General features: G+C 39.4%; 1 protein-coding gene across 1 annotated transcript; it reads right to left on the minus strand.

The window, feature by feature from the left end:
* Positions 1-7,339: 7,339 nt before the first annotated feature.
* Positions 7,340-10,241, minus strand: LOC308496854 (protein FAM90A13-like; the record flags this gene model as incomplete). Its single annotated transcript, XM_081046650.1, has 4 exons — positions 7,340-8,275; positions 8,920-9,028; positions 9,484-9,683; positions 10,122-10,241. 4 exons carry the CDS (start codon positions 10,239-10,241, stop codon positions 7,340-7,342), a joined length of 1,365 nt encoding a protein of 454 aa, XP_080902776.1.
* Between the last annotated feature and the right edge of the window lie 1,548 nt (positions 10,242-11,789).

Below are 11,789 nucleotides of genomic sequence, written 5' to 3' on the forward strand. Positions count from 1 at the left end.
TTATTAGTGTCTTTAAATTCATAAGAAAAAGGCAATAATTTAACCAGATACTATTTAACCTATATAAAAACAAAATATTTTACCTTGAGAGGCCTACTCCCACCCTCAGTGATATGCCCAACAACTTCTTGAATATTTTCTTCAATACCTACAATTAATTATAACATAACTGAAAATTTGTTTTCCATATTACACTTTGCTTTACAAATGTTCGAAAAACTAACAATAATACATGATTAATGGCACTAATAACAAACATTTAAAATAACCTCAATAATATTTTATTAAATTTAATATCTTTGAAGACATTACTAATTATGTTCATATCTGAATCCAGAGCCCGGTTAATTCATTTGACTGCTGATTAATAAAATGAACATTATTCCTTTGTGAAAAAGTAAATATATGAGTCACAGGGAAATACATGGGTCATACCACCTTTTGCCTTTAAAGTGCCGTGGCATGGAAGACCTGAGAGAATGTACACTAAGGCACTCCAGAAATGCCTTAAAAGTGAAGCAGAGGAGGCCAGGCTTGGTATGGAAGCTAATAAGAGTTCACTATAAAAGTGTGAACAGTTATGGGACAGGATGAAAGTGATGGAGAAGAAAGTGTGCAGGAAAAGGGGGAACCTGAAAAAGGAAAATGAATTAGGATGCTTATTGTACATTGTAGGTGTGAAGAGTTTATCTCCATGAAGAAGACAACAATAAGGATAGAAACAAAGAAGCCTTGTATTATTTTCTACATTTAGGCATTAGCAATAACAATCAGAGGCACCATCTTGTATCGATACATGCTTTAAGGGTGCTTCAAGGTGTTCTTTTTCAAAAGCAGTAGCTGGGAAGTCAAGCCAATATATCTCCTACATATCTAATTATGTAATGGTAATAAATATTAATAAATATTTCCTTCAGAAAAACATCAACCACTCCAATATTGTCTGATTTCTATACCTCAGAGTGCACTTCAACAGGTCTAGTTATGCCTCCTGGGGCCCCTCTTGTAAGAGTATCAGTAAATACACAGGACTTCTGTGTATTCACACGTACTTACACATACACACATGTACATATTTACAGTAAATACACATACTTCTTCTGGGGGTTCCAAATTCATCTAAGGCATATATAGAAGAAACAAATTATATGAAAAATAGTTGTTTTTCTTCTTAACGGTTATATCAAACTATTTACACAATTTCTAAGATAAACTAAACATCTAAAAATTCTTTTCACACTCTCTCAAGCAATAATATTTTTAAACCAAAAAAAGTGACATAAGTTATCACAATAAAAATTCAATCTAAAGATACATATTTTCTCTTCTCATAAGAAAGAATACTGGGATTTGGGATCAATCACAGGGGCAGTGGCAATAAAAAATTAAAAAGAAGTGGATTTGATAAAAGTAAAAATCAAGGTAAGTTGGAAATTGTGGACTCTACAGGATTCAGTACCCACCCCCACCTGGTCCAACACATGGTGCTCCACTCTTCACATAATGCCATAATATCTAGTTTTCAGAGACTAATTACAACTCTGTAATCCAAAAAATAAGAATTTTATTTCTACATTAAAAAACTCGTCTTTAAAGATATTATCACAATTTACCACCAAAATTGGCCCAAGACTTAGTATCCATATTTAAAAGTTTATTTTGACTCCAATGTTAGACATATGATGTTTCTTAAATGTATTGATCACCTAAGAGGCACACAGAGCAAATAATTTTCTTTTACATATATTTAGACAGCATATGTGGTTGAAAAGAAGAGGAAAAGGCTTTCTAAGGAAGGCTTTCTAAAGATTTCTGAGGAAATCTTTAGGGAAGGGAAGCTTTGAACTGGGAGATCAGACAACTCGGGGTGAAACGATAAAATGCCTCAGAGTTGCCATGAATGCCCATTTCTTTGACTAAAATCACTCTTTGTTTCCCATTATCGCCACTATTCCTTAAACCTGTCACCCAATTGGAAGTTCTTTCTGTTTTAAAGTACACAAGAGAACAAAATATTTTTTTCACAGTCCAATGGCAGCAGACTCTAGACTCATTAATTTTTAAATCTCTAAACAGTATTGTAACAGACTAAATATTAAGAATTATTTCATTACTGTACATATAAATAAAAATTTATACCAAAATTTCTCAAAGGTTTCCAAAGAAGTAATTTCTTAGGCTATACTGCTTTCTTTAGTATGCTACTGATTTTAATAAAAAATCCAGTTTTTAAAACATAAGCTGAAAGAAGGTATATTTTTAAATAAAAGGGAAAGAGTAGTCATGTTGTCAATAACTAAATTTTTAGGAATTTGACCTTTTTAAAGGACTGTTTGCTAGTAACCAGATTGTGTTTTTTTGTACGTGTTTTGTTTTCAGTTAAATGCAACTGATTTTGAAATTCCCTGCAGTTACATACTAGTAATACTTTAAGATGAAAGCACAATATCAAGCTAAGTTTGGCTAAACAGCAAAATTGCCTTGCATTCACTTTCTATGTTTTTAAAATAAATTAGAACCAAAATGCTTACCTCTGTTTTTTCCTTCATGCTCTCAAATTATAAATGTTTGGTGTATAAAATGCATTCCTTTAAATAATCACCAATTCTATGAAATGACTTTTGATAAAATGATTACCACAGAACAAAATTCACAAATTTCCAGTTTTTAAAATACATAAAAGTAAACCTCACTGTCAGGACCAGACCCACCACAATAGATAGAAACAATGTAACTTCTGTTTCTAGGACTGTTCATTGTGACCAAAAGTTATATTAGAAACCTCTGGCATTTTAAATGGCAGGGTGGGGGAGGGGAGGAATTACCAAGCCTGGCAAACAGTGGAATTTAATTTGTGTAATACTATGAAATACCAATAAACATTAATATTAATATTAATCCTACTGCAATAACATATAATTTGAAGCAAGAACAGTATGAGATACAATAAACCTTCAATGAGATCTGTAGACATGAAACATCTCTTTCCAGAGATAAAAGAAAATTTCTTTGACCAAAAACAGATTCTTTTCCAGCAAAGGTCAAAAATTCAAAATACAGAATGTTGAAATTATTTAAATATTCTAAAACGCCTCTAGTAAAATAAAAAATTAAAGTCCTCATTTTTAAATTACATTTAGCTATAGTTAAAAAAAAAAAATTCTGGTCAAAAACCAAATTAAAAGATGAAAAATTTGGGTCATAAACAAATTAAAATATAAAAGAATGGTGTAAAAGCCTCTCTAAGTAACGTAATACATACATAAAGAATAAAGAAAAATTAGTATTGTACGAGGTAATACTACTACATTCTTTAATAATTTATATTCTGAATGTTTGCCAAAGGAAAGAAAACATCATTTTTTCATCTCCAATTATAATAAATTTCTTTTAGAAGGAATTTCTATACTTGATTTATCAAAAGTTAATAATGCATTAGAATTCCAGTTGTATACTATCTAATAAAAACTGAGTATGACAACTTTTCCCTAAAACTTCAATAATCGACTTTTTTTTTGTATGTGATACCTACACATCTGAGACACAAAGAACAGTGAAGCTAGTCCACATTACTTAAATAAAGTTCATATAGTGCCATCTCGTGGTTAACATAATACATTAAGTTTTTGCTAAATGTACAAAAAGCCACCCCTTTCAAATTAGATGATTACTTAATGAAAGAACAATTTTCTCTTTTTTAGCATTCATCTTATGCTAATTAACTGGTCTTAAAATCCTCCTTTCCCACTCATCTTCCAAATGCCTCTTACAGTCGTCCAAACCACACTAATGACACCATACTCCCTGGCATCTGCCCTTCAGAGATAAATCTTCTCTCCTGTTGATTATAGTTGTAGTCTTTGTCTTTCAAGCTTTTGCCTGGTTATCATGCAGACCCTAAAGACACTCGTCTTTAGCTGACAATTCTCCAGCATATTTCTTTTCAAAATAAAAATAATAGCTAATATATAGTGACAATCAAAGCTTTGTGCTAACCACCTTATGTGAACAATCTAATTTAATCTTTACAAGAACACTGCAAGATAGGCACTATTTTTATGCTCATTTTACAGCTAAGGGAACAGAGCTTATAAGGGTGCAGAGGCTTGTCAAAAACCTTCCTCAGAGCCCACCTTCTAAGTCATCATGCAATAGTGATCCTTTTCAAGTGTTGATCAAAAAACAAAATTAGTGAAAATATATTTACATGGTAGACTCAGTTGACCTTTTCAAATGTCCAAAACACACAAAGGCATTGTTTTAAAAATAAGTTAACCTTGTGAATAAATATGAATCTGTGGACAATGTAACACTTTATTAAAATCAGATACCAAATGGTTTAAGTACTATAAGACTCTTATACCTTAATGTGCAGAGGCTAGAAAAGACATTTCTAAGTAGATTTACTCTGCTGAGCTCCTGGTCCATAGAGAATGTTAGCTGATCATATGTACATGCACAACATGTAGTGCTATTGTGATCCTGTTCTTACTACTAACCCAATAGACGGTGCAAGCTTTTGCAATCAATTGCTCAAAGGCACATGTTCTTTCTCTCTCTCTCTCTTTAAATTAGTTTCAGGTGTACAAAGCAATGTGATAGTTAGACATTTACACCCCTCACAAAGTGATAACTCCCCCAATCTACTACCCCTCTCAGACCGTATATAGCTGTTACAATACCATTGACTCTATTCCCTATGCTGTACTCCACATCTGGTAGCCATATATATTCGTGTGTGTGTGTGTGTGTGTATTTAATCACAGTTGACATTCAATATTATTCCACTTCAGCTTCTGTTCTTTCTCAATCCACATCTTTGCAGCTGCTTTTCCCTCAACCTGGGATGTTCTCACCCCCCTTTCTTCCTAGAAAATGCCTCTTCAACCTTCAGAACTCACTTTACCTACTTCCCAGAGGAAACTTTCCCTTATGATCATCCCTTTCCCTTACACGGATACCTGAGGCATGACCTCTAGAATAACAATTCATATGCTCAATTAAAATGGATCTGCTTATATCTGTTTCCATAAAACCAAGCAAGTTGAGGGCAGTGTTCTATTGATGTTCTGTCTCTAGCACTTATAACTCTGCTTAGCATACAGTAAGTACTCAGTAAGTAGCATTAGAATGTTATTTCTACACAACTGTCTCAGCATGTGTGTTCTAGAACCTTGCTACACTAATATTCCAATCAGAAAGCACAGTAATGGGGAAATTCTCAAAAATATGAGTAGCACTGGAAGGCATAACCCAGAGGAAGATTCAATGCCTGTGTAGAAATCCCCTGCCTTTCCATGACCTGAATTATGACTCCCCACTTGGTCTCCCTATGTTCATATTTTTCCAGGCATTAAAAAAACACACAAAATATTTCTTTTTTATTTTATATGAGAAATAAAATAATAAAATTAAAATACAGAATAATAAAAAGTATGTAAACAAGTTAATAATGCATAGATTCTTATGCAAAACATTATTACATATTTCTTACTGGCATAACTTATAGGATCAAAGATGTAGACCTCCTTTTCTTTCTTGAATCTTAGTAATAGAATACTGATTTAAAATTTTCTTTTTTCATCTCTGGGTAATTATATTTCTCAGTCCTCAGTCCTCCTTCCCAAAGGGAAGGGTTGCTATAGGAGTTCTACTTGTAATTCCAAGGTACGTAGTAAGATGATAGATTGGGGAAAAGCTTCTTAACCTCTACGTAAATTTAAGAGATAGTCTAGGAATTTTATGTAAAATGCAAATCAATTGATGGTAGCATTGATATAACATGAGATGAAAATATCACTGTAAGTTGTTATAAATATCACTCAAACATCTGTGTTTGATAATACTGAACGTTAATGTAAAAAAGAAAAAGCAGGGGTTTTTTCAATTAAGAAAAAGTCACCAGTGCATATGAAAGAGGGCTTTGCTACAGGGCTTCCATTGCCTTAGTTAATACTGAAAATATGTTGCATGATCCTTGTGTCAGTATTCTGCATTCATCTGAAAAATAATTATCCTTATAACACCTGTTAAACTGAAGTTAGGTTTTTATTATGTCCGTTGTAAACTCACTGTCTAACTTCTATAGCACATATTGCAAATAAATGCTTGGAAAAACCAAGATTTAATGTCAAGCAAAAACTAGTTTGTATTATCAACCACACTAAAAATTTAAAGTTAAGTATTTACATAACTTGAAATGACCACATATGCTGTTCAATACATAACAAACTTCTATTTCACTATCAGGATTGTCTTGACACCAGTCAGAACTTTTCTTTTGAGACAGAATGACAGGAGCATGAGACTAATGTGGTATTTTTAACTGGCATCACCAGTCATTCTCAAATATGGTGGCTCCTTCCGATCACCTGGAGAGCTTAGAGGAGCCCAGTGCCCATATCTCTAAGAAGACACAGTACTTTTGTGTCTCTTGGAGTGGGACTCAGGAATCCCCATATCTCTGACAACTCAGCATCGAATTTAATGTGGACAGAAGAGAGACTAGGCCAATACACAAAGCTCCTCTCATTTCAACGTACGTAAGATTCATGTGCATATTGCCAATATGCATATATTGACTCAGTCCAGCTGGGTACGCCTCAGGTTCTGAATTTCTAATGAGCCAGGGGTTCTACCAAACTCCCCTGTACTTTCTGTTAAGTAAACTTTGAGGAATAACCATTGTTTTGAAAATGATCGGAAACGCCCACAAATGAAAACCATGCACACAGATGGTCAGATTTAGCAAATTTTTATTAATAACAAAAGGAAATTATAAAACACAACTCCAATATAACATTTTGTAACCAAAATGTACAAAGCCATGGGAAGACTGCCTGTTCTGATTTCCACCGAACTATCTCCACAGAGATAAACAGTCTCATCTCAGGACAGGCACTGCTGAAAACAGCAGATCACAAAGGTGGGCACTTACTCTCTTGTCCCACAGTCAGACAATTGCACACCCAATTCTAAGGCTTCTTATTTGCCTTGGAATTTAAAAGCTACTTCGGCAAATTGACTTAGTTTCCTATACGATGGATTAAAAAAGAAAAAAATACTTCACATGCCAGTTCGCTAAGTCCAAACTTCAGTTTACTTAAAAAGTAACATTTGAAAGATAAAGTCTACTGACATCACTAAAAAGTGCAGTGTTTGCTCATGTGTGTCCCCAAACATAATCTGGAGTTCTCCCACTGGTACACCCACCACAGATGGGGAATTGCTGGTTTAGCAGAAACAGCCTGCTCCTACTAAATTTCCCTCACCAGGTCAACAGTCACCTCCAGGTCACCTCAGGCTGGTGGACAAGTCTTTGTTACCTTGGGCTGACTCACTAACCATCACTCTCTTCAGAGGAAGAGGAAACCTGAAGGTCGTCATAGAGGACACTCCAGGGGACACGGGTCCAATGACCCTGTGATTTCTCTGAGATGGGAGGGCTCTGACCAGGAGAACTTGACTTCTGAGCAGGAGGGAATGAGGGAGCTGTCAGGAACCTGGAGCTCCACTGGCCTCTGCCTAATCTCGTGAAGACCATTCTGAGGGAATGGCCTGGAACCTGATCAGTTGGTGGGGGCTGGGGCATGAGGCAGGCCTGGACTGTATTCAGGAGAGAGCCGTTATATGGTGGCTGGAAGTCAATGCTGTGCTCTTGGGCAGGTGTCATCACGGTCACCTGAGGTGCCACTGCTGGTCTAGGTCTAGCTGGAGGATGGAGAGTCTGCAGAACCCTCAGATCTGATCTCTCTGTGCTCTTCTGGGGTGTGTCCAAGGGGCTGAGTCTGGGTTTCTTTCGGGGGCTGTGGCACATCTCGATGGGGATCTGGGCAGCTCTCTTGCCTCGTGCCTTGACGCTGCATTTGGAGTCGTGGCCCCCACTTTGTGCCTCACGATACCTGATGGAATGTGACTTCACTTCAGGAAACTTGGGCTGTGCCTGGGAGATGAGGGCATGGCCCCGGCCACGAACCTTGGAGGCAGCCTGTGGATCACCAAGGGAGACCAAGTGGGGCCTGCTGTCTCTCTGCTGGACAATGTGGCGAAGATTCTGGAGAAAGTCTTTGCACGCTGGGTGAGGCAGGCCAGTGAGCGGCACTCCCTGTCCTTTATACAGTCCAGGGCCTGGCAAGATGCTCCGTTCAGGTCTTTCGGAGGGAGACGCCATGGAGCTCATGTCAGGTTTCCTGGTAGGTGCTGAGCTACTTGTGAGATCGGGGTCCAGGACACCTTTCCTCTTGGTCGTATAGACGGGCATCGGTCTGTTTGGATGCTGTGGGAGGACAGAACACAGAGATCACATGTTACAATTTTTTCACCGTCACATACATATTAGAGAGAAACAAAGAAAAAATATCTACAACCATAAAACAAATTTTGCACAGTAAAAGATACACCAGCTATCAATTTCAAGATGATAAGGTGCTTGACCAGTACAAAAGAAGTTACGAAATCCCCTGGATTGCGTTTTTGATATCAGATAGAAAAAAACACAACAAAAACTGAAATGTTCTTACAAAAAGCCGCCTATTAATGAAGAAGAATCAAAACCTTTCTTATACTCTTTGAGGAATGGATTCAAATCATGTTTGGAAAGCAGTTTCACAACCAATGAGTTTGCATGGGCAATTTGGAAGTAGGGTTCTGAATTTCAAGACTCCTATTTTCCCCTATAGGACTCTACATTTGGAAACATCAAATAGGATCCCATCCACACCGTCCATTGGCACATTGGGGGCACACATGCCCATATCATGGAAAATCAAACACTCCAGGGGAAATCTCATCTGAAAACCACAGTAAGAGAAACCACATGGGACAGAAAAGAAGTTTTAGAATTTCCTAATGCAGAAAATCACTGAGACAAGTCCCAGTTACCCCAAAGAGGAAAAACGACTGGAAATGGGGGACACTCACCCTCACATAGTCACAGGATTCTGTTGATTCCTTCCAATTGTTCTGGGGCCTGCCTTGGCGTCTCATGGGAAATCTCTGGAGTAGAGCGTGTCTCTGCTGTTGATCTCGCCTGCAGAAGAAAACGTGAATTGGAAGTCACTACATTTCCCATCTCCAATGCAGACAAACCTTCTAGCACCCCAGCCCTTTCCCACTTTTGCTGTGTTAGCAATAGGGAGTGAGGCCCCATGCCTTTGCCAAACTGGCCTTTCCCTCATCTCTGATCCTTCCCCCACTCCATGGAGCCCTCCAGGTTTTTCCAGGAGGGACTTCCAGTTCCACTCCATTGCCTTTTGAAGTCATTTGCATAGTTCCAGGATACTCCCTGGCCCACCTCCCCCACAGTGATTCTACAGGAGGAGAATGTTCTGAATGTGAGCCCTGGAGGATACTGGGCTCCTTTCTCTCTCTTCCCATGTCCCTGTCCTTGTCTAAAGATGGCACCGCACACAATGCCGAGATGGGGAAACAAGGGCTTCATAGATTTCAACCCAAAGATTGTTTCCAATCTCTCACAACACTCACCTTGGATTTGGCTTGTTCTGTCTCTCAGCCCTGGTAAAGGGCCCTGGGTTTTGCAGGTCCCGGGGAGTCCATGGTTTCAGGTTCTCTTTCATCTTGCTGGAGCCCAGGGGCTGGGGGACCTGAGCCCCTTGCCAGCGCTTCATGGGGCATCTGACGCTGCTCACCTTGTGGCCAAAGGCTCCACAATCCTTGCACTTCACCTGTGGGGGGGAGAAGAAAGAGTGAGTCAGCACAAATCCCAGGTGAATAGGAGGACAGATTCATGGATGTGGGGTATGGATTATAGAGAACGGAAAGATACATGGGGCTTGCTACGTGCCAGGAGATTGATTATTGGCAGCTATTTTCCAAAGCCCAGGTTAATTAGGGAGGATGCGGGAGAAAGGATTGGAGGTTCAAGTGTGAAAACAGAGACCCAAATGGAAAGATCTGGACACAAAACAGGCTGGACAGGACACGAACTAGCAAGTGAGTAGTTCCTCTGCGTCTGAAGAGACCAGGCTGCCTGGTGAAGGAGTCCCAAGGCAGACGATGGGAAGGGACAACTGAGTTATGGACACAGAACTGGCCCTGTCCAAACCCTGTCTCTGCAGTCAAATCCACCCCCAGGTTCAAGACAAAGACAAGCCTCTACTTACCCTGGGATCCTCCTCCTCTGCTGGAAGAGCCCTGTGTGCCACTGGTGCCCTCTGTTGTTTCTTCCCTTTCTGGACTTTTAAGAGTCTACAAGGCCCGCGCTGTGGGTCAGGACCCGCCATCAGCCACACCTCCTTAGAGCTTCAGGTCCCTCTTTTTCAGCTATGGATTTGGGGAATACCTGAGGGAAAAGACAAAGGCATCTTTCAAATTCACACTCACATGACAGCCCCTCATGCACCTTCTTCTCCCAGTGGCTGTGAGGTGACCTAGTGACCATGGGGGAAAAACACAGAATATGTCTGTACTAATTCTAAACAAATTCATTATTTCAGGTTTAAATGCCGTTAGCCAAACCCACCAAGTTGCCCTAACTGTTCACCCACCAACCCACACAAGTCACAGTGCTCGGGTCCCTTTCCTTTGGAATCACTCTCGGGGTAATGATGAGCTTTTACTGAAATGGTCAGAGCTAGTGTGTCTCTCTGCTGAGATCCGCTGAGAAAGGGAAAGTCTCCCTCCCCGACTGCCTACGTCCACATCACTACCTAGACTTCCTAGTGTCTCCTTTGTCTGAGATTGAATCTAAGGACCAAGTCCAAAGGAAACTCACCTGAAACTTAGCTGTGCTCTTTCTGAGTGTCAGCTGATTCTCAGGAAGGTTGCTGCTGAAGAAGCTCCACTGGACGTGATGCTTCCAAGGCCGCTGAGGAAGGGTCACTGAGGGACTTTCTGGTCCTCAGTGGGCTTTTATGCTGATTCAAGGTCACATGACCTTTAGAAGGTAAACATCCAATTAGCATAATCCCCATGGATGGTAGCAAGCTTTGAAGGAATGTAATTCTCATTTAGCAGTTTTAGGTGATTTCACATTATAGGAAACCATGTGAAAATACACTTTATCAATACGTATTGTCCGTAAGAAAAATAAACATCTGTGTGTAGACCTGTTTCCTTCTGTGCTTTGTGGTTTTCGAATGTGGTCAGATGCATCTGAGATGAAATGTCGTTTCCTAATGCATTGAAATATATAGCTTTTGGGCATCCAGCACATTCAGACTGTTGAGCAACCATCACTACCGTCCACCTTTCGTGCTTTTAATTTTTTGCTACTGCAACTCTGATTCCTAATATTAAATACTAAATCTTCCATTCCTCAGTGCGGACCCTGTCCACCGCCATTCTCTGTTCCATCTCTGGGAAGCCGACTGCTCTAGCAAAGTCATTGGAAAGGAATTCAACGATATTGGTCCTTTTGGGACTGGCTTGTTTTGCACTTTGTCTCGTGCCTCAAGTGATTGTGCCTGAGAAGCCTCCATGTGGTCACCTGGAGCTGTATGTCATTCAGTGTCACGGTCCTTTCCTAAGGATTGATGTGGATGAACTGGGACTTCCTCGTTTAGCCAGCCTCTTTTCCTATTGAAGGATATTTGGATTCTTTCTACCGTTTCTCTTCCACTAGCCAACTGGCCATGGACACTTTGAGGCACATGTCTTTGTTTTTATTTAAAAATACATAAGATCGGAAATGCGAAACACCGCTTTGGGGCATTTCCTACTTCAATCCAGGGGCCACCCTGTCCCCCAAAGCAATGCAACAAACAACCCGCGCTGGAATCACCTCTTCAATACTGGTGCTGACACAGGTGGGGGAATTCCATTTTTCAATA

The sequence above is a fragment of the Rhinolophus hipposideros genome (assembly GCF_964194185.1).
Source record: "Rhinolophus hipposideros genome assembly, chromosome: 4".
In the NCBI taxonomy this organism is placed as follows: Eukaryota; Metazoa; Chordata; class Mammalia; order Chiroptera; family Rhinolophidae; genus Rhinolophus; species Rhinolophus hipposideros.